The sequence below is a fragment of the Vitis vinifera genome, chromosome 2 (assembly GCF_030704535.1).
Source record: "Vitis vinifera cultivar Pinot Noir 40024 chromosome 2, ASM3070453v1".
In the NCBI taxonomy this organism is placed as follows: Eukaryota; Viridiplantae; Streptophyta; class Magnoliopsida; order Vitales; family Vitaceae; genus Vitis; species Vitis vinifera.
The window spans coordinates 1,375,492-1,402,390 of record NC_081806.1 but is presented as its reverse complement, the minus strand read 5'-3'; the positions used below and the strand labels follow the sequence as shown (position 1 = coordinate 1,402,390).

Here is a 26,899-nt window from a genome sequence, read left to right as displayed (position 1 = left end):
ATTAAATAATAAAAAAATAAATTTAAAATAATTAATTCCTTTTAATTTGATATCTATTTTTTTTATTATAGAATAAATATATGCATATAATTGTCATGATGCTATAAAATCTTTTTAAACATAAATACCTAAAAATACTTAAAAGTAAAAAAAATTTATTTTATTTTTTATTAAATTGTTATTTTTTTAATTGAATTTTTACTTTTCGATTAAATGGGTTTCTTAAGGTTATATTAGAGGGTCATTATCAATATTTTATCATGGATGTTTTTATAAGGTGGAGACTAGAAAGTGGATCCTCTTTTGATGATCAAAGCCTCCCATAAAAAAGTGGTTACTTTGATTATATCCCATACCAAAATACCTAAATTTAGAGATTCGCACAATATTAGAAATCTTCCAACTCCACTTCACGATACTTAATTTAGGTAAGATCCAAGAAATCTCATTATAATAAAAACCACGTTTGTCCACTTAATATATATATATATATATATATATAGGGTTAATTTCATTAAAGTTTTTAAAATTGTGTGTAAATACACCTAATAATTGATTTTAAATTTCATCAATTAATACCTCTATAAATTTATTTTGTTTATAAAATTTATAATTTAGAGAGATTTTAGATTAAAAAAATTAGATAGAAATGTTTAACAATTTTCTAAAAATTAAATTTTATTTTTTTAAAAATAAAATTTATACATTTATAGGGTGTTACCTAATGGAATTTGAAAAAAGAAATGATTTAATGTATATATACTAAGCCTTATAATAATTGATTTTGGAAGAAAGACGTGGGAATATCCACTGATTCCACACAATGATTTAAAAAAATTAAAATAAGAATTTTAAATTTAATTAATTAATTAATTAATTAATTATCCAAAGGTCACGTTCCACGTGGCAGGGGAGTAATCCCCTAGATCCGGTCCGGCTGTGGTGGAGCAAAGATTCGTTGAAGAAGAGATCTGAAGACAGGGCAGCGCCGACGTTTTCAACCATTGATTCTTCGCCACGCCAAGGGTTCACGTGTCGTTATGCTGTGTCGCGATGCCAGATCAGCTGCTGTGATTGGTAGATTGCAGGGGTCGCGGAGGACGCGGCAACAGCAGAGCAAAGGGTGCCGTTGAACCGCTGTGGAAGGTGACATTGGAACAGGAAATCTATTGAAGATTTAAAAGCTGGTCATCACAGAAGAGAACAGAAGAAGAAGAAGAAGAAGAAGAAGAAGAAGAAGGAGAGTCATCAACATTCACAGGTGACTCTTCCTTTTCAGCCCATTAAGCCTGATATTTTTGCATTTGAATAAGAGTTTTTTTTTTTTTTTCTTTTTTTCTTTTTAACATGTTCATGAGTATATGGTTATGGGTTTGAGGACCCTGATTTCTTTTTGTGATTTTCATAACAATTTGAAGTGATGGAAGAAAAGGAAAATGCTGAAAATTACTTGAAATGGGTTCCCGCTTTGTTTTTTTTTTGGTAGTTGGGTTCTGATTTCATTGAAACATGTTGCTGTTAAATCGGTTGACTTTTGTTGTGGAAGCTTAACTATTGAGAAGAATCAATACCCATCTGGACGATTGAGTAATTGAAATTATGGGCTTGTACAGTTTGATTTGATCCGAACTGGGTCTTTACTAATTGATCATGAGAGAGTGACAGTTCATATGAACTGTTGGCGTCGGCATATTATCAAACAGTTTAAGCTTTTTACTAATTGGTTGTTTAACATGGTATCAGAGTTTCGGTTTTTCCTAAACTTAGTTTGAAGTTATCTTCTGTTTGTTCCCCCCACCACTCTTTTATTTTTGGGATTGGGGCAGCAAGAGAGTGAGAATGATTGTTTGATTTCAATTTCTGGTCCATTTTATAACAACTTAAGCTTTTGGGGCAAGTAGTCGTTTAATAAAAGAGATCTAGAAAGGGCATGTTAATACCGACTCGTTTCATTTTATGGAATTCAGATACGATCAAATTGTTATGCAAAACATGATTGGGGTGATGGTATTTCAAGGGGTTGTTGAAATTGAGTTGGGGAATTGTTTTGAGGAAGCTTCAAGCATATGTGTTAGTTTTTCTTTGGATGCATCCTGTTCTTTTCCATCTGATATGAGAACTGATAAGCTTTAACTTTAAATAGCATTTTTGGCATAAATGACCGGGGCATAATCTTGTATCAGAACTATGCTTGCTTTTACACGTTGCTTTTGCTTGAAGAAGGCTAAGCAGCATCCTGGGTACGAGGACCCCACTACTCTTGCTTCTGAAACACCTTGTAAGTGGACAAATTAAAAGTTGATCCAACCAGCTATTTGAATTCATTTATTTTTAATTTTTATTTTTTATAAACAATTAAATGTCTATGAATTGGACCGCTGCCAATCTCTGATAATCTTGAATTTGGGTGAGCATGGTGGGTGTGAAGTGACCATCTTGTTCAATGGTAGGCTCCAATAAAGCTGAACCTTCATATAGCTACCCAGCAGTGTGAGCATAAGAAGTTTATCAGGTCAATTGTCAACTTTTGCAAATAAAAAGCACAATTCAAGGAAAGGCAGTACTGATCCCCTAATTGATATTCCTTCACATATCCAAATATTCTAGCTTCCAAGCATCGTGTGTCCAACTGATGTCTCGCTTCTATATTTTATTCTGTTTAATTATTTTTACATTTGATTTGTGGCCGTGCAGATTTTTCGGTTTATCCTAATCTTTAGAGCTAACGTGTCAAAATCTAAGGAACTTTTCACTTGTCTTTCAGTTACTGTAAATGAGGTCGAGGCATTATACGATCTATTCAAGAAACTAAGCAGTTCCATAATTGATGATGGTTTCATACACAAGGTTGGTTTTCTTTATGAGGAGTTTAGCTTTCACGTCTCAATATGTGATCTCAACTTTAGGATCTGTTCTTAGTTTAAAGTTGATTAGGCTTTTATTTCTTTGACTGAGTTTTGAGATGTCTTATTCGCTTATGCTAATTTCTTTTAACATTTTTCCAATCAGGAAGAATTTCAGTTTGCTCTTTTCAGGAACAGAAGTAAGCAGAGTCTCTTTGCAGACAGGGTATGTATTTTTGGATTGAATTCATATGTTATGCTTAACTGTAAGTTCATGGCTATTTTTTAGATAAAACTTCCTGTATTGACCAAGAAGTTGGGTAGCTTTTATTGAATTCCTTTAAGCTGTTCAACCTTTTTCGAGATTGGCAGCCACAGTAACACAGTAAAAATTTGTACTTTGATTAAGTTGGAGTGTGTCAATCTCTGAAAGATAGATTTTGGAAATTCATTTAAAGCACAGGCAGAAAATTCTAGTCTTGTCAGGTTGATTCAGGTTTTGATAAATGATGATCAAGTCTGCAGGCCACTGACCTATAATGGCTAGTTATCTTTCATCCTCATTTTGGTTATAAATGTTTTTGGTTTAAACATTTCAAATTCTCAAGGAGCTGAGGACCAATGTCATCGTTTGTGTTATGTCATGGCAATTTATTGCAGGTGTTTGATCTTTTTGATATTAAGCATAATGGGGTCATTGAATTTGGAGAATTTGTTCGATCATTAAGCATTTTTCACCCAAATGCTCCCAACGAAGACAAAATGGAATGTAAGACCAATTTTGCAATAGTGAATAACTTCATGATCGACTTTCTCTTACAATCTCATCTATGCATTTTTCTTGTTCCAAATTAAGATGGAATTATATGTATATGATAAGCTCTTATCCACTGCAAACCAAATGCTTTTGTGAAGACTAACTTGCTGAAAATCTCTTTGCAGTTGCATTTAAATTGTATGATCTAAGGCAGACTGGCTACATTGAGCGTGAAGAGGTGAATGCCATAGCAATTTTGCTTTTGCCCTTATGTTTTCAATTTTCCATGGTATAAGTAGTCCAATTATGGATTTTTATTTATTTATTTTCCTGGAAATCTGATTCTGTTTTTTGTTTTTTGTTTTATTTTTTTTGCAACCTGCATTGTGAATTAATTATGACAACGGAAGTTGACGGAGATGGTTTCAGCTATTCTTAATGAATCGGATCTGGAAATTTCAGAAGACATTGTTGAATCAATCGTGGATAAGGTGGTGAATACAATATTCATAGCCATGTGGACTATTTCAATTGTTATTCTGTGTAGATGTTAATTTTTGTTTGTATCTATTTAGACAATGGCAGAGGCAGATTTGAAAGGAGATGGGAAGATTGATAAAGAAGAGTGGAAGGAATTTGTAGCCCGGAATCCATCAATCCTAAGAAACATGACTCTTCCATACTTAAAGTGAGTCCTGAGTTTTATCATTGACAATAGTTGGGTACATCCACCCATCGGTTTTTTTTCCTGAGTTGCCTACCATACATAGATGAATTAGAATTAGAAACATCTAGATTTGAACTGTTTAAAATACTACTCCAACTGCTATTACTACACTGAAGTACTTTTTATTTTGATTCGGGTTGGAAGGTTGAAGAGAAACAGGGGGTGCAGGTTCATGTCAAGCACTTTTCAGCCTGACATGACTCCTGAATCCACCTGTTTCAACCCTATCTTCTTCAACGAGCATATCAAACCTTCCAATTTGAAATTCTTTTGGTTCATTTCTCATCTAAAGTACAATGCCAAGTATGTGGTACTGGTTTGTTGAACTTCAACTTTGCTGCTCATTTTTTCCAGGCAGATAACTCTAGCATTTCCCAGCTTTGTGCTGAACTCTGAGGTACAAGATTCAGATATTGTAGCCTAAGAGACCTGGACTTCATCCATCTCCGTCACCGAAGGTGCTGAACACATTTAGAAGCATTCACTGTTGAGAAGTGTAACTTCAGAGTGGATCAGTGATGATAGAAGAGCCTAAAAATGTAGTTACAAATAAGATCAGGCTGATAAGTAGTGTACTTCGTCTATCAGAAAATAAATAAATAGCGTACTTCTGTTCCTTTTGTTGATCTTATATTTTCGGTGATTATGTCTTTCTATTTTCAACAATAGTACGTTTCAATGTTTCACTATGTAGGCTGCAATATACTAACAACATAAACCTGGTTTTGTAAATTGATTGTGCATTATTCGAATCCATCTCTCCACCAATCTCGCTTATTTGTGATAGTTTTCTGCATCTCCCTGCTGAATAGATCTCTTAGTTCAACCAGAATCAGGAATAAACAAAAACAGTAGCTGCCCATCTCCTTAAAATTCAATGAGATTCAACCAAACTACATTTTCTCTACGGTACCATCATCTAGAAAGTTCTGGAAAAACCCAGAAGGCAGAGCCTGCCTTTTTTCTCAATCCTCCCCTGCACTCTGATAGAACACTTCTTTTAGCTGAGTATGATATTATTCTCGAGGCTTCATCAGCTTGCAGACAGCATACATTCCTTAGATAGAACCAGTCCCAACTTTAGCTTCTTTAATTCTGAATCATGTGTACGGTATATCGTCTTTAGCCTATATTCTTTAACCAGTGATGCAATTCCCAGCCAAAAGTGAAATGCCAGAGTACCTGAAAATATTTTTTAAATCCATTAGGCAGGTCAAGAGTCACCATAGAACATGGTTGCATATCCTCCCTAGAGATTGGTTTACAACCAGAAAAATGTTAAGTTTGACTGGCTTTTCTTGTTAAAAAGCAGTGTTTCAAGAGAACTTTCCTTTCAAAGGTAAGCTCTTTGTATGGAATAATTCCCTCTCTAGCATCCTCCCATCAAAGAAGAAAGCACCAGATTCCAGACTCAAATGGACAATAATCCTCAGTTCTAAAGGAATTTGTTGTCATCTTTCATCAGGATTTATCAGGCCAAGAAGAAGCCCCATCCATTGTTGGTGGAAATGGACAACACGCTTTGCTTGTAGAACTACACTTATAGGTGATATCAAGTTTTGATACTTATGGGAAAGAATAGCATCCCCACAGCTTTGATCCTTTGTTCCACCCATTGGGTTTGGTAGCATACTAGCATCATGCCTGAATTCAAACTGAAACTACTTTAAATCCGTAAAGATCTAATATACTATGAGTTCTTCATGATCCTCTAAATCCAAAATGGGAGTGAGTACAGTTAACTTTCATATTAAAAGATTACTTTCATTTATAACAAACTCTACAAGAGAGAATGCTCTTCAAAGGGTCCAAAACCTCGGTTTAACAGGGAAAAAAAGCAAGAAAAGAAAGAAAATCAATCAAACCCAAACAAACAAAATGTTGAATTCGACCGTGCCAGTCTCTATTACAAATAGGTTATTCATTGAAGATAGAAAGCTTAGTGGTAAATCTAAAGATTCTCTGGGAAAAAAGTAACTCTCAGGAATCCTCTTTTTGGGCAGCCAACTTCACTATTAACCCTTTCCTTTTTAAATGACTCAATTTGGTTTAGATTCATACAACCCTAGTACAAATATATATATATAAAGGAAAACCATAGGATTAAGTTACTAACATATATAGAAAAGTGTTCTTGATGGGCTGTGCTTGTATGAAGCAGCGGCAGGAACGCAAAAGCGCAGTGCTTCTTGCTGCTCAAACTTGCTGTAAGCTTCATTTTCTTTGTCATTTAACTTGCTTTTTGGGTTTAAATTGGACCTTCTTTGATCCATTCTGGTTCTACTTGCATCAGTTTTGTGGTTATTTTTGGCTGCTAATTTTCTTTTATTCCATGAACTGCCTTTTGTACTTGCAGTTAAAGTGGCAGATGTGGAAGCTTTGTATGAGCTGTTCAGGAAATTAAGCAGTTCTGTGGTTGATGATGGACTTATCAGCAAAGTAACTTCCATTTTATCACTCCCATTACCCATTTAGTAAATGTATTAAACCAAGAAGTAGGATGAACCTCTAATATCAACTCAGTGGATTTGTTCACAGATTAAAGTAACTTGATATGGTTTCTGCAGTAATTATTCTGAATTTGGGTTTTGGTTTTTCAGGATGAGTTTCGGCTTGGCTTATTCAGGAACAGCAAGAAGCAGAGTCTTCTTGCAGATAGGGTCAGCATCTGTCTCTATACTTGATATTCATTTGAGAGAAAAGAACCAAAAATTGGAACACCATTAAATTAAACACTGTAATCCCATTTGATTTTTCCTTATAATAACAAGATATTGGTTTGATTCTGCTTCTAAAGATCTTCAATCTGTTCGACTTGAAACATGATGGGATGATAGAGTTTGGAGAATTCATCCGGTCTTTGAGCATTTTCCACCCAGATGCTCCCCAAGAAGAAAAAATTGCTTGTATGAAGTTCCCTTTACCCCCAGTGCAGTTCGTGTTTGTCTTATAATTGGCTTAACGCTTTGATCCTTGTATGACAGTTGCATTTCAATTATACAATACAGGACAGACAGGCTTCATCGAACATGAGGAGGTAAAGATTGCTTATTATGGACTAATCACCAAAAAGAAAGCAGATGAGTTTTACCCCAAATGAAGTGCTCATTCTTTTGAATTTACTCGGTTTTAGGTCAGGGAGATGGTTTTCGCCTTCCTGAATGAGTCAGACTTGATCCTTTCTGATGACCTTGTTGAAGCCATTATTGATAAGGTTTGCATTACTGGACGATAGGCCTTTAGAAGTTATAGTATGATCATATAATGGTTGACTGCATTACTTTTGCTTTGTATCTGTAAAGACTTTCAGTGAAGTAGATACAAAAGGAGATGGAAAGATTGATCCAGAAGAGTGGAATGAATTCATTTCTCGGAATCCATCCATACTAAAGAACATGACCATCCCATATTTGAAGTAATTCACTCTTATCCTCACTGAACTCAAAACTATCGAAAATGAAACTTTATATAGATGATTTTAGAGGTACACCACACACCTGGTGGAATTTCATTGTTGCAGGGATATCGGAACTTCATTTCCCAGTTTTGTGCTGAGATCAGACCCTGAAGATTAACAACTTGGGATAACACTGGATTACACAAGAATAAAGAGATTTATGTACCGTTATTTTATCTATGACAAAGATCAATGAACTAAACCATTGTATTTCACAATGTAAGTGATCTATCCATGAGTATTATACATTCTACTCTTGCTAATAAAAATTGCAGAGGTTCAAGTTATCAGATAGGAAAATCTGAAGATCAAATACTTAATTGGGCAATAAGCATTTGGCCCTTGCTGAGAAGCTTCTCCATCGATTCATCTGGCCTTGGCCACCAACATGTCCTGCAAGTTTGAGGGATAGCACATCCCAGTGTGCAGGCTGGACCACACATTGTCTGCCAGGATGGCGTTCACTACATCGGTTGGATGGAACTGGTCCCACCAGATATGATTTGAGGCGTTGCTGCAGGCCATTTCTGGTGAAAGGCACATGATCCAGCCCCGGTACCTGCCTAGTCCACAGCAGGCATCTGCAGTGAAATTGAAACCTGGAGGTGGAGATCAGAACTCATGGCATGAGACAAGGATCCTACCCAAAAAATGAAGGTAAAAGCTTAAATGATCTCACCATAGCGCTTGTAGTTCTTTAGTATATCCATTGAACCTTCAAACACATCACAGAAGATGATGTTGGCGTCATGGAGCTCCTCACCAAGTTCCTCAAGCATGTATCTCATCACAAAGTTGAACTCCATTATCATATCGTTTATCTCCTTCACACACTCCCCATTCTGGCTTCCATACAGCCACAGGTAGTAGGGAGAACAGCCTATAGGTGCCAACCCCATCACCACCACTTTTCGAACATTCGCATTGTACAAGTTCTGGATACCATCAACATCAATGAATTAGAGATTTTCCAGGAAAATTATCATCCTGTAGCCTGTTTTATGGATATGATTATGCTATATGAGTAAATGATATGTATATATGCACCATGATTTCTTGCTTTACTGTGGTTGCCAAGAACTGGTTGAAACTCCATGGCAGGTAAAGATTTTGAACATTCGACATATTGAGCAGATAGTAATGTATGTAGTCATTGATCCCGATTGAGATGTAGAACAACGAATTCGAGATTAGGTCGTTCGCTGCAGCCTCTCCCAGGCTCAGTATGAACTGCTGAAATGTGTCTGTAACCTGCTCAATCTGCTGTGTGAAGGAGATGTGCTGACCCTGTAGGGACAATGATATCAAAATTGCATAGACCAGAACAGCATATTTGGATTGAAAACTGACATGGTTCTAATCGGAGGTCATCAATTTCGGGATTTTTATGCAGAGTTGTTTCACATATTAAAGCCTACCAGTTCTGATCCGCTCGAGAAAATGATTCCAGCACCAGCAGAGGCATAATTCACTCCATGAATCATATCTTCTACCACTCCAGATTGCCCCAGATAACTTGGTACAAAAGGAAGACCAAGGCGTAATGCTGAGAAATGGATTCAAAACAGAAAGTGTAATGAGAAAAGGTTACACCAAATTTAATTTCATCAGAACAAAAGGTGAAGAATGTGTATGCTCTAGGTGGGAATCGAGGGTTTAGAATTGGAAAATCCCAATTCCCATTTCTCTGTTTGATCGTGTAACTGTCGGTAACTTAGAATGGAATTCAAATCCCATGTACCCCAGATTTCTAAGAATTGGGAATTCAAGCGAAATTCAAGTTTGGCTGAACAGACACAGCCCGATCAACGATTTCCATCCAAGAAGGCACAATCAAGACTAATTAAAATCAGAACAAGAAACATGTATGCTCCATTTGGTTGCTGAGAAAATGCAGGAAACCAAGGAAATTAAGATTGAATATTAAATTAAATTAAATTAAATCTCCACTTAACTGCTAATAGGAATCAAAACAAGAAGAACCATAGAAAACCCAATAGTCCATTCAGTTTTCTCGATTTTCTCAGCAGCCAAAGAAAATCAAGAAAATCACCATTATGGACCCAAGAAAACTTGAAAAAAAAAGAAGAAGCCCAAAAGCACATCCATTTTCCCAGCAACCAAACAGAATCAAGAAAGCTCAAAATACCAAGATAATCAACTGGGATTCTTCCATTGCAGAACCTCCCGGTGGGCTTGTGGGTGTCAAAATCTCTTCCATACGGAAGGTGATCCGCGCGAGCCAAGGTGCCGAGGAAGTTGTTGTTGCCGCAGTCCACAGAGGAGTCACCAATGATGAAGAAGGCTGGAACCAGAGGAGAAGAAGAAGAAGCTGAGGCTGAAGGAGAAGTCACCAATGATGAAGAAGCTGATGATCGAGGAGGCACTGGAGGGGCATTGGCATTGGAGTTTGAGAAGAGCTCTTCGGGTTCTTGAGGGTGTTGCCGAGCTTTTGGTTGAAGAAACATGGTGGAAACCAGAATGCAGTGGAGGAATATGGCAGAGTTGATCAACATTGCAGAGAGAGAACACAGAGAGAAAAAAAAAACTGAATTTGGCGGGTAAGATATACTGTTGAATTTGTGGAAAAAGTCCAAAAACACCCTTGAAAATGCAATAAGGTCAGTGTAAATTCTTTATATTACCATTATAAAAACTGTTTCGTACTTAGCCCCGATGCTACATCAAATTGGTACTACGGAAGAGTGAGACTCCTTACATTGTGTCATGTATGCATTTTTTTTTATTGCATTGATATGTATTTTAAGTTTATTTTATTCCCTTGTATTTTAATTCAATTCTTTTGTATTTGGTCCATTTATTTGCAATTGATATGACTTATTTGTATAAACTCATTATATATATTCAAAGATTAAGATACAGAATTCAATAGGTATCAATTCAACAGTGTTTTATATTTCAATTCTATTTGTTTCTGATATGATCATATCACTTAAATTTTAATATTTAAATCAAATATTAAGATTTTGATATATACGATAGTTAAGACAAGTATATCCTTATGCTACACTCCACACATGCTTGATGAAAATGGTGAGGGGGGAAATGATGCCCCTTAGGGAATAAGCGACTTTTTGGATCTCAAAAATCAATTATTTCTCTCATTTCATTTTGGTGTTAGAAATTGAAATCGACCATCTATGTTAATAACAATGTCAATGAAAACATATTAAATTGTCTTTTACCCTACCCTCGTGAGTCATCTTGTGCCACTTAGTGTTTCTCGCTCTTCTTAAGATCTTTATCTCATCTCTTTTAGAACTTTTTTCCCTTGTGACCAAGAATATTTATAAAGATATTTCCACTAACTTTCCTTATCGTATAAGAAATCTAATTATAATCACATATAAAGTTAGAAAATATTATCTATAATATTCCTTTTATAATATATATATATATATATATGACACCTTCTTAGCAATCTTCACCCTAAATCAAATTTTATTGAGATAATCTTCCATCTCTTTATAATCTATCATTTATTTGTGCGTACTGCGTATCACTCTCTTTATGTGTCACTCTTCCCTTCATGCACCATATTCTTGTCACACGCCACTATCTTCTTGTTTCATATATTATTGATAATAAAAAAATTGACTTTACTTTCAATTAAAATTCTTTATGTAATATTCTTCAATACTTTATTCCCTTTGCTTTCCATGAAATCTTCATATAAGATTCTTTGGGAGATCTTCAATCAAGGTTTCTAGGCATCTTCATCCAAGACTCTCTAGACATCTTCAACCTAGCTCTAATACCACTTAAATCGTCAATGCAAACATATTAAATGAAGAACACAAAAATAAAGCAAACCACACAAACAATACACGAAATTTTAAAGTAGTTCAATCAATCTATGTCTACCTCCAAAGATGAAAAAAAAAAAAATTCATTATATAATAGAAAATATTACAAATAATAAAAAATTAAATGTAATTATCAGATTTCTTTGTATCTCCACCATGAATCATAAACTTTTTTACTTCAAGTGTTTTTCACTTTTCTTCGTATCTACACCTTAGTGAGCCCTTTCGATTTCAGTAGTGTCTTTTGTTCTTTCTCACGTCTTTATTTTATCTCTCTCATAACTTTTTTCTCTCTAAATATAAAATATTTATAAAGATATTTCCATTAACTTTTCTTAATCCATAAATAGTATATTTTTAATAGGGGTTTGAGAAACCTTTCCAACACTCTTCACCAACCACAAAAGAAGAAGTGCTTCCCAAGTTCCCCACACCCCAGTCCAATCTAATATGGGCTTAATTCAGATGGCCGGAGAAACATCTGCTACCGGTTCTGGTCCAGCGCCCCGACAACCTCCCAAGAAGAAGTAAATGGAGGGCAACGCCGGAAGATTTGGGAAGACCCAGCTCCAGTAGAAGGGTTGGGATCTTTGAACCTCCCTTTCATGATGCTGCCAACCCCATGACACTCAATGAAAGAGAACTGCCATTAAGCAATGAAGTCGAGGTCGAGAGTTCTCCGCAAGCTGAGGGCAATGGCCGCTTTGGGGGTTGCTTTCCCCAATGTTTTAAGGCATATCATTAGAATTTTTGAATCGATTGTCGGAACGTCCTTTGAGTGTGCAGTTGCGGGCCCTTCAAGTCTCAACCCAGAAGATCGAAACAGGCTTATAGATATTCCTGTACCCGCCATGACCACTAAGGGGCTACAAATATGGTAACTTATAAGCATTTGATAGCTCCCAATTCCGCTTCTTTACTTTCAGGTCTAGTGTCCAAATTAGAAGATCGTGATTCTATTTGCCTCAACAAGGACAAGGTTATTAATGAAAAAACCCAAGAGCTTGAAAAGAAGACAGAAGCGAAGGAGGCAGAGGAAGCCTAGCTACCCTGAAAAAAAATGCAGACCTCCGAGAGAAATCTTTCGCAATAATCGGGGAAAATGAAAAGCGAAAGGAAAGAGGTCGTCTTAAAAGTGATGTCCGGAAACTTTGGGAAGGAACAATATGGCGCCCTGCCTTATCTCCGGGAAGGGTACATAGAACAACTGAAAGCACAAGTTGAGGAAGGCAAAGACGTTGGCTACGACACCGGGTATGAAGATTGCAGGGTCAAGCATGGCATTCCGTCGTCCCCGGCTACCGGAAATAGTGATAGTAAAGGGAATTTAACTCATGGCACCCTGATAAAGCAGGAAAGGATTTCTTTTTTAAACGGTAAAGGTTATGTTTGAGGAGTGGGAATGGTCATTTCGTGTCACATTGGAATTTCAATTCATCCTATTTTGATTATGTGCAAGTTATTTTTAAAAGTGATTTTAAAAAATTAAAAAATCAAAAAACATATTTGGGTAAATTATTTGTAAAAATAATGTTTCATTTGATTTTGTAAAAGACAAATTGTAAATTCAATTTATATAATATAAAATAAATTTAATTCAAGTCTTATTAAAAATAAAAATAATTTTATAATTATAAATAAATAAAAAATAGTTTTTAATAAAATATAAATAGTAATATTATAATAAAATCATAAATTATATTTTTATAGAATTATAAAAATATAAATATTAACATTTTATAAAAGCATAATTAATTATTATTTTTAAAATAATAATAATAATAATTTAAAATTATTAATTTACTATTTTTAAAAATTATTAAACTTATTACTCTATTTTTAAAAATGGTTTCTCAAAAACAACAACCAAAAAATGATATTAATTTTTAAAAATAATTTTATTTTTAAATCACAAACCCAAATAGTTTTTTTTTCTTTTTAATTTAGCAAAAGAAACTCTCAAAGATGTTATTTTTTCAAATGAAAATAACAAATTGTTTTAAAGTGTGTACAATGTCAATGTGAGAGCATTTTTTAACATAAAAATAAAATATTATTTTAAATTATATGTATAAATATTATTATCATTTTTTTTGCTTTCATTTATGTTGTTAAAATGAAAACAATTAACCATTTCAACTTTACATTCCTATATGCATATCAACGCAATAATTGAATTCATCAAATCTATTCCTATTCAAGAAGAAATAGGAGCGGAAAAAAAATTTCATTCTCATTCATCGTTCTCATGTATCAAACACGACATAAGTGTTAAGTTCTTTGTGTTAGAAAATGGGGTAAGAGATGGTGTTGGGGTTATATTTTTTGTGTCAAAACTCATATATTCAATTAAATAGATGAATTTGAATATATCGTTAATAATAATTGGGTTAAAACATCATTGAAAATATAATATAATTATTAAATAACCCATTAATTTATTTAATAATTAAGTTGAATCGGGTCTTACTTAAGTCAATATGATTTGAGAAAACAAAGGTTATGCTTAGTTAAGAAAAACACCCAAAAGAGGGGGTGAATTGGGTTTTTAAAATCTTTTCAATCACAACAAATTCAAACACAATATAAGCAAAATAAAAAAATAGAGTTTAGAGAATTCAAACTCGGGTTTATAGTGGTTCGACACTTCCTTGCCTACGTCCACTCTCTTCAATCTCCTAACCGAGTGAGGGTTCCACTAACTTGAAGTTTCAACCAAGTTTCCAATATTCTTACGCTTGGATTCCGGCTCTAATGAACTCTTACACAATCTCTTCAAGATTCAAACCTCTTGAAGGCTTTGACACTAAGATTTTTACAAGAAATGATCTCTCAACCTAACTTAAGGATAGCTCAAATACAAGACAAAGTTAGGATGACATACAAGAGTGCACTAAAGGATATGCAAGTGGTGATTTAATGCACTATGAAAGAAATGAGAGCTTTTTGATTAAGAATATGTAGGTAGGCTATTGAATGCAAGTGTTCTCTTCTCAAAAAATGAAATGGAGCTCTCAATTTATAAGTTTCTAAGCTCGGGAGTCAAAAACAGTAAAAAAGTAACCTTGTCCGGTCGAGCTATGGGTCGACCGGTTCACTAGTTGTTAGATCATTTAATGCATGATAGGTTACCGTTGGCTCAACCGGACCTCGATCAGTCCTCGACCGGAAAGAGAATCATCTCGACCGGGAAAAGAAGACTACTGGGAGAGAGAAAAAAAATTTTGTGCATCCTCAACCGATCCTCGATCGGACGAGGTCAATTGGTTGAGTCGGTTGGCCATAGCCTCGACCGGTTGAGCCTTTTTGGCCCCGAAAACCTATTTTTTTTAATTCCTTTCTTTTCTAACACTTAGGCAAGGTCTTTAGGTAAATTATTAAACCAATTATAAAACATTTTGCCTAAGGTACATTAGTTAAAAACTCGGATTTTAATGAAATCGAAGTTTTAAATAATAAACCGAGTTTTCTAAGATGCATGAAACGTGTGAAAATCCTAAGTGCACTCATGCATTCATCTTACATTAGTTTCCTATGATCACAAGTCTTCCAAGCATCTCGATCTTGTATCTATTTGGTCCTTTGATGAATTTTCGAGTTTATACTTAAGATTCTTAATCATTAAACCAATTAGTCACTTAACCATGATTTGTTATCATCAAAACCCGATTGGGAGAACCCTTGAGCTAACATGATTAATTTTAAAACTTGACATCATTACGAGTGAAATACAAGTTAAATAAGTTACTATTATAATGCAATTAATTAATATAATGGTTAAATAAGTTGGTTCAAGTCAAATTTGTATTTTATAAGTTACGACCCGAAAACGATTTGTTTATTAAACATATCATAGTAGTTAGCATGACTATGACCCAAATAAGATTTTAATTCAAACTTGTGAAAAATGTATTAAGTTCAAGTCATGTTAACGTCATAGTGGACTTTGTCACCTTTATTTAGAGTATTATTATTTGTTTTTATAAAAAATAATTATTTATTTTCTTTTTATCTTATATAAGTTGTTTGAACTTCTTAGTAGAAAACTATTCCATTCAACCTCTTTGATACATTTGAAATTAAAATAAATGAATTTGGATGACTTCCAATTTTTTTTAAAAAAATTGGGCTAATTCAAATTTTGATTATGTATATAATTAAATTAAAAAAATTAACTTAAAAATTTTATTTCCTATTGTTAAAATATATCAAAAAACTAATTATAAAAAAAAATCATAAAAGTTATGATATTTATTTATTTATGAATTTATTTAAAATTAAATGAGAAGGGTAGGGGAGTGTTTAATAAAATTTCAAATCAATGAAAAATCAGTGCATTTAGCCAAATCTAAAGGGTATATGAGGAAAATTAACTTTATTTTAAAAAATATATATTTTTAAAGTGCGAATTTTTTCAAAAGCCCCTCTTGTTGGAACTTGGAAGGACCGAACCAATTTGGTACCAATGCATCAAGACATTGAAAGTCTCATCGTTTGAATCCAATGCCTCCACGTCAAAATAAAGCTACTACACTTTCTCAAAAAATTAATCCAATAACAGATGACCACGTCAAAATATTTCAACGTGGCGATCATTTACTGGCCTGATGACCGGACGCACTGAATCCTTCCAGAGGTCGAGCGTATTTTAAAATTTCTGTAGGACCCACAGGCTGTCCCGTCTCTTTAATTTGAAAACATAGGACGGTGGACTTTTGACCATTGTGAACCAAAGCTCACGTGTCAACACCTATCAAAGAACACCACGTGTCCACTGTTTGGCCGGCCATAACGGTAATGTCTGGTAACGGCATACAAGAGCGTCCCCGATCGAGCGGACTTTTCGCCACGTGTAAAAAAGAGTTAGGAAAAGGTTCCTCCGGAGTTATGGGGGTCATGTTAATAAAGTGGATTAAATGACACTGACACGAGTGGATTTTACTCCAAATAAATTATGAAAACTAATATCAATTTTATTTTAATATTTTTTTAATTATAATTTTATTGTTTATAAAATTACATTTTTATTTTTATTTTAGAATAAAATAAAGACGTGTGTAATAATTAGACAGATATAAGTAAAAGGAAGTATTTTTTCTATTTTTTTATTTTATAATTTGGGACAAACTTTTTCATTTGACAAAGAAGAAAATTCTATGAGATCTAGTGTTAATTTTTTATTTTGAAAATTGTGTAAGGAAATTTAGGATTCAAATACTTTTAAAAATATTTTTATTTTCTATTAAAGTAAAATATTACCACTAGATACTAATATAAAATCTACAAAATTGCAAGTAATAAAATGAAATTCAAATATTAAACCTTCAATCATTACGATAAGATTCACACAAAATAGAGATTAATTGACTAATCGTTCAAACACTTGATGTTCATGAACTTATGAAACTCACGGACCTATTCTTAAAGATTAGAGACCTTTATTCCATTTCTAGAATTAATACAGTATATATGTATTCACACCTAGTAATATGTCTCACATCTTATGGTTACTTCATAAGAGATGTGACCTCATGTTTCATTTATTTTTATTTTTTTAAAATATTTTTACTTTCTATTAAAGTAAAAAATTATTACTAGACATTATTTTCAAAACCATTTTAGAATTTAATTTATAAAAATTAAAAGCTTGAAATTAGAAGTGGAACCAAATATACTCATAGTTTAGAAGTGGTGTTTGTTTGCAAAATATTTAAATTTTTATATTCAGATAAAAATAAACTATTGATATTAACCAATATAATTAAAGTAAATTTGTTGTCAATAGGTTCGATTTAATTATTTTTTTACTTAATTCTCAATAGAACTTAAAATGTTTAATAGTATTACATATTAAGTCGTTTGTTTTTTAATATTTTATTTTTATTAAGTATTAAAAAATAAAGAAAAACCAATAATTTTATAGCATTCAAAAAAAAAAATCAAATATTTTCATTTTTTTTATTTAGTAAAAAAAATTGAGAAATAAGTAATGAGTGAATAGAAGATAAAATAAATAAATTATTTGAAAGCAAATTATTTTCAACAAAAAATTAATAAATCTAAAATATTTAAAAAGACTCATAATATACTATATAAAATTTTTCTGCTAAAAAATTTTCAACATTACTTTTTAATTTCTCTCTTATGACTTGTTATGACTTATAACATAGACATGATTCCAACCATACTTTTAATTATTTGACATAAAATTCCCACAAATATAAAGTGAACAAATTCCCATAAAAATATAAGGTGGGTATACAAAAAGAATATATATATATAAATTCTTTTAAAAAGAATTTGAATCTTTAGAAAAAGTAGATATATCATATATCATGTTGACAAGACAAGCTTAGTCACTTATGACTTTGTTATTAATCAAGAACTCGACTTATGATAAGTATTTAGGCATCTTTGCAATAACAAAAGCATAGAATAAATTCAATTAGAATTTTATTTTATTTTTAATTCTATGACACTTGTGTGGTCTAAAATTCTTATCTATGTACACTTGATGATAACCCCTAATTGCATTCTATGTAAATAATAATAACAATAATAATAATGCTATCTTAAAAAAAATAAAAAAAATATTTTAGTATGTCAAAAAATATAAAAATATATATATTTAATTAAACGGGATAGGATAATCTTGAAATGGGAAATACGAAATATAAATTCACTTAAAGAAAAATATTTTTCATAAATTTTGTTATGCTCATTTCACATCAAAGAAGTAATAATAGGAAAAAGATAAAAGGAATACGGATATATAATTTATCTAGAAAAAGCAAAAAATGAATGTAGTTAAAACTACGAATTTGAAATGCTTTCGATACGAATGAATCAAGCCAACGACCTAAAACTACAATCTTGTCATCAAACCAAAAAAATCGCCGACAAGTTCAAAAATGTTTTTTCTAATTTAGAGAAAAAAATTTATAAACACATTAAAAATGGTAATCCATGTGTCAACAATGAACCCATTTTTAGACCAAGGTTGTGGGGTGTGGGAGAGGGGTGGGGAGGGGAGGGGGTCCAAACCCACATGCAAATCCCATCATAGTGGCAATGAGAATAAAGTCCCTTGTCCTTTACTCTATAATTAGAATGAATTGAATTTATCAAAAAATTTGATCCACAAAATAATGTAACCACTAAAGGGGGGAACACCTAAAGAACTTAGCCCCCACACATCACAATTCCTTTTTTCATAATGCACCTTTCCATTTAGTATATTTGGAAACTCTAACCCACCTTTGTTTTCTTTATTTGGGGTTTTCTTTTTGGGTTCTCAAGTCATTACATTTTTATCATAGAGCCTAATATTCAATGCATGTGAACCTTCCTTCCTAATTGCAAATCTCACTTGGAAATATCAATTTGTAATTAAATGATTATTTTAATCAATAAATTTTATTTAATTTTGATGAATTTAAGTTCTCAATGGGAAAGGAAGAGAGACTTGAAAGATTGTAGTGCTTTCGAGACACAATAATACACCTAAAAAAATTAGATTGAGGGGACAAGAATAACAAGTCCTCACATGGTTTTGTGAAGGCCAATACCCTTTTGCATTAGATTATTATTTTTTTAATTTTTTAATTCTAAAAAAAATATTTGAAATATAAAATTTTTAAGATGTTTGAAATACCCTTTGCATTAAATTTTAAATTAAGATGTATTGTATGAATATATAAAAATAAATAAAAAATTATTTGAAATATGAAGTCTAAATGACAATTTTTTTATTATCAATTTTTATTCATATTTCAAATAAATTTGAATCTATCATTTTGATTTTAGAAAAAAAAAAATATCATCTTAATTAGAATTAATTTTAAAAAATAAAATTTTCAATGATTTATGTCATTAATAAAAATAAGCTTGTAATATATTTTGTAGTACAAAAGGGTTTATCCATGGTGGAATGTTTCATGTAGAATATAATTAAGAATTTTTTTATATAAATTTAAATTATTTATGTAATAATTTTTACTTTAATATTTAATTACAAAAAGATTGAATTATTATTTTCAAAAAAGTTATAGTTTGACTTATAAATAAAACTTTTAAGTTATATTTCGATATTAGAAATTTTGAGGGAAAATAGGAGGGAAAGAAAATAAAGAAAAAATAAAAAATAAATTTAAAATTAATAAATTATTTTTATACCATTTTTTAAATTTATTTCATTTATTTTTTCAAAGATTAAATAATTTTAAAATTCATATATTTCTAATTAATTTTATTTATATTTCACTTTCTTTTGTATTTTTTATAGTGAAATTAAATATGAGAAAAAAAAATTTATTATTTTTTTTATTATTTTCTTAATACTTGATGAAGACCAAACATATTTCAATATTAAGAAAATGTTGGAAAAAGACAAATGGGAAAAAATGAAATTAATAAATAGGTATTTTAGGGCTATGCTAAGATCACCCCGCATGGAAGAAGAGAAATATGCGATATGTGACAATTGACGGAAACATCATCACTTACGTCCTGGCAACCTATAAACTATAAGCGCTCGGGAGAATAAAATAATAGCTTTGTACAAGGTAAATTAACCAACGGCAATATTCCTTGAAATAACCATAATACCCTTTGCCTTTTGGGAAAATCCAGGGTACTTTTTTAATAAGCCATGGTACTTTCAATTTCCACCATTGAAAGTAAACCATCAAATCTGAATCGTTAATTAATAATTTTTTTTTTTTGGTGAATATCGAAAACAAAAATCACTTTTAAAAGTTCTTGAAGAAAAAAAAGAAGAAAAAAGAGAGTATATTATTGACTTGCTTCAAATTTGTTTTATTTATTTTAATTATTAAATATAAAAATTAAATAATTTAAAAATATATAACTTTATAATAAATTTAATTTAATATTTTTATTTAATATAATTAAATATGAGAATTTTATTTTTTAAATATATATTTTTTCTTAATATTTTTAGAAAATCAAATATAACTTTGGTGAAAATGGATAAAAAAATATTTTAATTTATGAAATAGATTTTTATTCTAGGAAATATCATAGACGGTTCAAGTAAGTTTCTTATTTTATTTAATTAGTAAATTAATTTTATAACGACGTGTAATATTTCTTTTTTTTCTTTCTTTTATTCTATTTCTCCAGTAAAAAATTAAACAAAAAGTATGGTGAGGGGTATTTTCGTACATAGAATAGAAGCTTCTTGCAAGTTTCTGAGCGTACTGGTAGGAGCCTGGGAGGCAACTTCAATTTCTTTCCTTTTACTAGCAAACGGCGGTTAATTTGACCGTTAACGTCATCGTTTTTAAAATGAAATAAATTTCCGTCAGAGTAGCCAAGTCAAAGCAAATACACAGACCCAAACCAACGGCTAAAAGTCCGTCCTCGCTCAGTCACCGACGTTCAACCCGGAGGAGAAAAACTCGCCGAAGATCGCACCTGTGAATTGGTGACCAAAACGAGCCTAATTTTGGAAAAAGTGGAAAATCGGTTCGATTCATCGCCAATCAATTGCCATCTCTGCAGCACCTCTCTTTCATTTTCTTGTTCTCCAATATAAGTTCTTATCCTTCACTCTTTGGCCTCTGATTCTTCCCCTTTTGGTAAGAATCCACTCTCCATTTCCATTTCTCTAGGTTATCAAAATTTCCCAGTTCATCTCACTCTCTGAAACCCTTAATGCACATATTTTCATAGGTTTGGAAGCCCCGGGAGCTGAAATTTGTGAATTTGATATCTGGATTGTGGTTGATTTGAGTGATGCAGTTCGATTCCTGAGGCTGTTGGAGGTTTTTGAGAGTTTGAGTTGTTGAATCTTTGGAATTGTAATTCCTTTGTTGGGAATTTTAGATTTTCGCCTTTTTCCAATTTTTGATTTGTGTATAGCTTTGTATCTTTGATGTTCTGTGTATTTGGGTTTGAAGGATTCAGTGGATTTCATTGTTAATGGTCTTGTTGTATTGAATCATTCATACCTATTGATTGATGGGTACTGAAGCTTGTAATTTGAATTAGGCAAAAGAAGGTTCAGGGTTTCTGGGCTTTGAGAAAAATGTCTGTGGCTGCTGTTGCATCGAGTCCCATTCGCGGTGAATCGGTACATTCACCGGGTTTTTTCCATGGCCAACCAGAGCCTTGCTCCAGCGAATCAATCCTAGTTTATCTCACTGTCGCCGGTTCTGTGATTCCTCTGCGTGTTTTGGAGTCCGATTCGATAGCGTCAGTGAAATTTAGGATCCAGATATGTCAAGGGTTTGTAGTGAAGAAACAGAAGCTAGTTTTTGGGGGAAGAGAGTTAGCAAGAAACGATTCTCTTGTTAGGGATTACGGTGTCACCAGTGGGAATGTTCTGCATTTGGTTCTTAAGCTATCAGATCTCCTGGCCATCACCGTTAGAACCGCATGTGGGAAGGAATTCGAGTTTCATGTGGATAGATATAGTAATGTTGGGTACCTCAAGCAACGAATTGTAAAAACCAGGAAATGCTTTGTTGATCTTGAGGATCATGAATTTTTCTGCAATGGAAATAAGCTGGATGACCAGGTTCTCATTGATGATATCTGTACCAGTGATCCTATCATTCATCTGTTGGTTCAGAAATCGGCTAAGGTCAGAGCCAAGCCTGTTGACAAAGATTTTGAGCTATCAGTTGTTGCAGAAGATAGAAATGAAGGGACAAGAGATGGAGCCAATGAAGGAGAGAATCGATCTGAGGAGCAGCTTCAGGTTGTGGAGAAGGAGCCACCAGATAGAGATTTCTGGTTGGAACCTATCATTGTTAATCCGAAGCTCAAGTTCCCTTCATTTATTTGGGATTTGATCAACTCCACATTTGATGGATTGGACAGTGGGAACCACCCAATCTTATCGTCTGAGGGAACCGGAGGAACTTATTTCATGCAAGATTCGTTGGGTCTCAAGTATGTTTCTGTTTTCAAGCCCATGGATGAGGAGCCCATGGCTGTTAATAATCCTAGAGGGTTGCCTGCATCCTCAAATGGTGAAGGATTGAAAAGGGGGACAAGAGTAGGAGAAGGAGCAGTGAGGGAAGTTGCAGCATACGTACTGGATCATCCGAAGAGTGGGCCTCGATTGTTTTCAGATGAAGAGATTGGCTTTGCAGGTGTTCCACCTACTGTAATGGTTCAGTGCTTGCACAAAGGATTGAACCATCCAGAAGGGTATGAGTGCTCAGAAGAGAAGGTCAAGATTGGATCATTGCAGAAGTTCATGAACAGCCATGGAAGTTGCGAGGACATGGGCCCTGGGGCTTTCCCTGTAGAGGAGGTCCATAAGATTAGTGTTTTTGATATAAGAATGGCGAATACAGATAGGCATGCTGGGAATATTCTGGTGAACAAAGAGGGTAAAGATGGCCAGATTGTGCTTATTCCAATTGATCACGGATATTGCTTGCCTGAGAATGTGAGTCTTTTCTTCTTTCTATTCTTTATAGTTCATTCATTAACAAGCAAATATTATCTTGTTTTCACAATTATACTCGTCATGGAATGCTTCTTTTGGACCTATGGAAACTGATCTTGATTGATGAAATGCTATTAAACTGTGGCCTACTAGTTGGGAAAAGCAGAAAAAAAATATTGGGTAGTAAAAATCGACTCATGTAAGAGCTATTTGTCATATCAAGTCTTGGTACAAATCCCATATTTCAAACAACTTTTCTGTCTACAACCTGATAGGCTTTTCTGTCAAAAGGGTTGAGGTTCAATTTTTCAAAGGCATTGCATCTGTTGTGAAAACCCGGTTTTGAACTTGGATTTTGGACACCATGTCTTGCGTTGAGGCATGTTAGCCTTTAGGGCTGGAGAATGTCTTACCACACCAAAGTTTCAGTATTGGTTGCATAAGACACAACCTTTCAGATCTATTTTGACTCTTACACTCACATTGTTGCCCTCTTTGCAGTTTGAAGATTGCACTTTTGATTGGCTTTACTGGCCACAAGCCCGCCAGCCTTTCTCCCTGGACACCATTGACTACATAAACTCACTGGATGCTGAGCAAGATATCGCACTTCTGAAATTCTGTGGTTGGGAGCTTTCCCTTGAATGTGCCCGCACGCTTCGCATCTCCACCATGCTTCTGAAGAAAGGTGCACAGAGGGGTCTTACTCCTTTTGTAATTGGAAGCATCATGTGCAGAGTAACCTTGAACAAGGAATCTGTCATTGAGGAGATTGTTCAGGAAGCCCAGGATTCCTTGCTTCCTGGAATGAGTGAAGCTGCATTTCTTGAGACCATCTCCCAGCTGATTGATACCCGACTTGACAAGCTTATGAAATAATTGTCATGGGGTTTATATTATAGGTATATAACTATATATATGTATGTAGAGTTGAAATGACCAGTCCATTTTTTGGGTGGACCGCTGAGTTGTATGAAATGCCAATGGCTTCTGACCACTACACTGGTGAAGCCTTGACTTTCTTTCACTTCTGTTCTTTCCATTGTTGAGACTATTAAGAAGTTGAACAGAGGATTAAGCTTATGAATAATATCCGTTCTGTTCGGTTTTCATGTATGTAGGATTGTCTATGATATTATTGTCACGCCCCAAGAGCCACTCTAAGGGTGTGACAGTCATTTCACACCTTAAACCCGAAGGTTTAAAGTGTAACTTGACCCAAACAATCATATTGTAATTGGAAGTAACCAATTACCAAATACCTGTTTAGAGTAGCGAAACAAAATTCTAAAATCTTCAAACTTAACTTTAAAACTAAGCATCCATCAACCAAAATCCATTATCCAAATAGATTGCAAACTCAACAAATCAAGTGCTAACAAATTTTCATAATCTCCAAATCTCAACTTCAAGCTATCATAAAAAAATTGTAAGTTCAAATCTAAATAGCTTCCAAAAACCAAATAATGCAAATGAATATAACTTATAAGCTAACAATGTCCAAAATTAACTTCCTAAGCAAAAAAAAAATCCTAATGATGACCATTCCCCGACCTAACCATCACTCCTCGCCCGAACTAAGGATATTTAAAAAATTATCAACAAAATAATGAGCTCAAAGCCCAATAAGGAACATTAATGCAATCCATGAATCAAACAATAGGGGACATTATAACTAATTATTTTCATAAACCTTTGAGTCAATTTTGCCAATACATTTAAAACTTTTAATTGTACACTTTTAATTCTGATTCAAACATTTTCATATCATATTCAATCAAAATATTCAAATCATTTATTTTCTATGGTCATCAAACATCAAATAGTGCCCAGTTAGGTGAGACTTTTAAAATAGGTGGCTACCCTCAAATCGTTCATTTAAGGTGGACGGAATCAAACACTACTAGTACTAATAACCTCTAACCAAACCCTTAGAAGCTAGGGTCCAAATCAATTACATTCCCCACCAAGAAATGTAAAAGTCAACTATTATATCCTATTGACAAGGGCCAAAAATTTATAAGTCAACTATTATATCCCGTTGACAAGGACCAAACAAACCAAAACCAAACACTTATTTCAATTATTCGAATTTGCAAAACATAATATCTCCACATTTCTCTGTTGTAAACAAAATATAAAGTTCTAACATACTTTTCATACAAAACATATTTGATCTATGCATAAAACGAATATTAATTCAAAATATTTCCAAAGATGTATATAAAAATTTGTTTCAAAAAAAAAAAAATAATTGCATTAATTTCTCTTACCTCAAAAGAAGTCCTCGAAAACTTGGGAGAAAAATAATTCTAGAAAATCTACTCTTCACCTAATATAACATAAGAGAAATAACTATTACTATTTATCTTTCATTTAACTAATTTATTCCTTATTTAAATAAAATTAATAAATTCCCAATTTGTTTCTAATAACACATTACTAATTTAATTAAATTGCAATTTTATTTCATTATAAAAATTCTATATAATTTTTTTTTATACTAAATCTCTCATTCTATTTATTACAATAAACCATTATTACTATTATCTTATTTATTAATTTAAAACTAAATACTATTATTTTATTAATTATCAAATTTAATAGCCACTCAAACCATTACCCACTTCTTTCGATACACGCAAAACCAATAAAGCAAAGCAGGTACTTCCCATTGCTATCATCATTATTATGATGATTCATTAGTGAAACCAAGGTTTGGTTAATCTTGATTTCGATGATAACAAAACAAGGTTTAGAACTAATGATTATATTTCAAGTGTGATTAGGCAAGACGATTTCCAAAGTGGCAATCACAAAGACAAATTAAGGCAAGGAGAAATCATGATGAAGAAGACCACCTCAAAGAGAAGAGTTTTTCAAGATCAAAGCTTCATAAGATCTCTTTGTAAGGTTGTTGGTGCACTAGGACTTTCATGCATTTCATTCTTTACTTATGCACCAAAATCATCCAAGAATAATATTATTTTAAATATATTAAGAATTGGATGATTTCATGTTTTCAACTAAAACCTTGTGTTAAATGATTTTCAAACTTGTATTAAAAGGTTTTAAGTTGAAAAAGGCTGGGTGTTTAGCCAAAAAATGGCTCAACCGGTTCAACCGGTCAACCGGTTGTGCTCGTCCGGTCAAGGACCGATTGAAGGAGGCCAAAAAATTTATCTCTTTCCCAATGGCCTTCTCTTCCCGATCAAGGTTGAACCTCAACCGATTGAGGTCCGATCGAGGTTTGGTCAAGGTCCGGTTAAGGCCCAACGGTCACTTGCCAAACATTAAATGCTAACGGCAAGTCAACCGATCGACCCCTAGCTCGACCGATCGAACCCCCAACGGCTAGTTTAGTTTTTTTATTCTATAAAAATGCTCCAATCTTCATTGTTTCAAGAGCTTAACCTTTCCAAATCTTTCTTGATTATATTTGAGCCTTGGAAGAGTATTTTTTAGTGCACCATTATTTCAAAACTTGCATATCTTTAGTGCACCATTCAATCCTAGTTTTTCTTGTATCATTTGAGTTTAAAGTTCTTGTGTTAGGATTTTTGAGAGATCATTCATTTGTAAATCTTTGAGATGAAGTTTCTCAAGTGTGGGGTATCACTTGAGGGGTTGTTCAAGAGTGTGATATCTCTTGAGAAGTGTCAAGGGTGCTTGGAGACAAAAGTCCAAGATGGTGAATTGGAACCATAATCCAATTGTATTGTTTGAAGGCTTGGTTTGGAAGCCTTGGATTAGTGGAACCTCAAGCTCGGGATTGAAGCTAGAGAAGAATGGATGTAGGCCGGGTTACGCTGAACCACTATAAACTCTTGTGTTTGCATTCTCTCTTCCCTACTCTTTAATTT

General features: G+C 33.2%; 4 protein-coding genes across 6 annotated transcripts; 3 read left to right on the top strand and 1 right to left on the bottom strand.

The window, feature by feature from the left end:
- The first annotated feature begins 971 nt into the window (after positions 1–971).
- CBL08 (calcineurin B-like protein 08) lies at positions 972–4,955 on the top strand. 3 transcript variants are annotated; one of them, XM_010659810.3, is made up of 9 exons: positions 972–1,261; positions 2,184–2,278; positions 2,765–2,847; positions 3,010–3,069; positions 3,504–3,612; positions 3,786–3,838; positions 4,011–4,091; positions 4,176–4,288; positions 4,682–4,955. In XM_010659810.3, the coding sequence occupies exons 2-9, from the start codon at positions 2,188–2,190 to the stop codon at positions 4,749–4,751; spliced, it is 660 nt and encodes a 219-aa protein (XP_010658112.1). In that variant the 5' UTR covers positions 972–1,261; positions 2,184–2,187; the 3' UTR covers positions 4,752–4,955. The 3 variants fall into 3 exon arrangements, with proteins under 3 accessions (XP_010658112.1, XP_059596986.1, NP_001268184.1); XM_059741003.1 differs by having other exon boundaries at positions 972–1,262; positions 2,167–2,278; NM_001281255.1 differs by lacking the exon at positions 972–1,261 and having other exon boundaries at positions 2,188–2,278; positions 4,682–4,751.
- A 1,509-nt stretch (positions 4,956–6,464) lies between these two features.
- Positions 6,465–7,902, top strand: CBL05 (calcineurin B-like protein 05). The gene is made up of 8 exons (NM_001281257.1): positions 6,465–6,534; positions 6,684–6,766; positions 6,928–6,987; positions 7,125–7,233; positions 7,312–7,364; positions 7,461–7,541; positions 7,630–7,742; positions 7,848–7,902. The coding sequence occupies exons 1-8, from the start codon at positions 6,465–6,467 to the stop codon at positions 7,900–7,902; spliced, it is 624 nt and encodes a 207-aa protein (NP_001268186.1).
- Positions 7,903–7,977: 75 nt separating this feature from the next.
- LOC100244404 (GDSL esterase/lipase 7) lies at positions 7,978–10,306 on the bottom strand. Its single transcript, XM_002265368.4, has 5 exons — positions 9,934–10,306; positions 9,203–9,330; positions 8,832–9,071; positions 8,464–8,719; positions 7,978–8,383 (listed from the first exon to the last, which is right to left on the bottom strand). The coding sequence occupies exons 1-5, from the start codon at positions 10,298–10,300 to the stop codon at positions 8,151–8,153; spliced, it is 1,224 nt and encodes a 407-aa protein (XP_002265404.1). The 5' UTR covers positions 10,301–10,306; the 3' UTR covers positions 7,978–8,150.
- Positions 10,307–20,922: 10,616 nt separating this feature from the next.
- On the top strand, positions 20,923–24,152 carry LOC100249570 (phosphatidylinositol 4-kinase gamma 2). Its single transcript, XM_010661095.2, has 3 exons — positions 20,923–21,213; positions 21,308–23,036; positions 23,538–24,152. Exons 2-3 carry the CDS (start codon positions 21,663–21,665, stop codon positions 23,913–23,915), a joined length of 1,752 nt encoding a protein of 583 aa, XP_010659397.1. The 5' UTR covers positions 20,923–21,213; positions 21,308–21,662; the 3' UTR covers positions 23,916–24,152.
- The last annotated feature ends 2,747 nt before the right edge of the window (positions 24,153–26,899 follow it).

Excerpts from the sequence above, each read along its gene's own strand:
- LOC100244404 (XM_002265368.4), bottom strand. The coding sequence starts at position 10,300 with ATGTTGATCAACTCTGCCATATTCCTCCACTGCATTCTGGTTTCCACC. Across the intron at positions 8,720-8,831 it reads CAGTAAAGCAAGAAATCATG|AACTTGTACAATGCGAATGT; the intron begins GTGCATATATAC and ends GATGGTATCCAG. Across the intron at positions 8,384-8,463 it reads AAAGAACTACAAGCGCTATG|GTTTCAATTTCACTGCAGAT; the intron begins GTGAGATCATTT and ends CTCCACCTCCAG.
- LOC100249570 (XM_010661095.2), top strand. The coding sequence starts at position 21,663 with ATGTCTGTGGCTGCTGTTGCATCGAGTCCCATTCGCGGTGAATCGGTA. Across the intron at positions 23,037-23,537 it reads GATATTGCTTGCCTGAGAAT|TTTGAAGATTGCACTTTTGA; the intron begins GTGAGTCTTTTC and ends CCCTCTTTGCAG.
- CBL08 (XM_010659810.3), top strand. The coding sequence starts at position 2,188 with ATGCTTGCTTTTACACGTTGCTTTTGCTTGAAGAAGGCTAAGCAGCAT. Across the intron at positions 3,839-4,010 it reads GCTACATTGAGCGTGAAGAG|TTGACGGAGATGGTTTCAGC; the intron begins GTGAATGCCATA and ends TGACAACGGAAG. Across the intron at positions 4,289-4,681 it reads ATGACTCTTCCATACTTAAA|GCAGATAACTCTAGCATTTC; the intron begins GTGAGTCCTGAG and ends CATTTTTTCCAG.
- CBL05 (NM_001281257.1), top strand. The coding sequence starts at position 6,465 with ATGGGCTGTGCTTGTATGAAGCAGCGGCAGGAACGCAAAAGCGCAGTG. Across the intron at positions 6,767-6,927 it reads ATGATGGACTTATCAGCAAA|GATGAGTTTCGGCTTGGCTT; the intron begins GTAACTTCCATT and ends TTGGTTTTTCAG. Across the intron at positions 7,743-7,847 it reads ATGACCATCCCATATTTGAA|GGATATCGGAACTTCATTTC; the intron begins GTAATTCACTCT and ends TCATTGTTGCAG.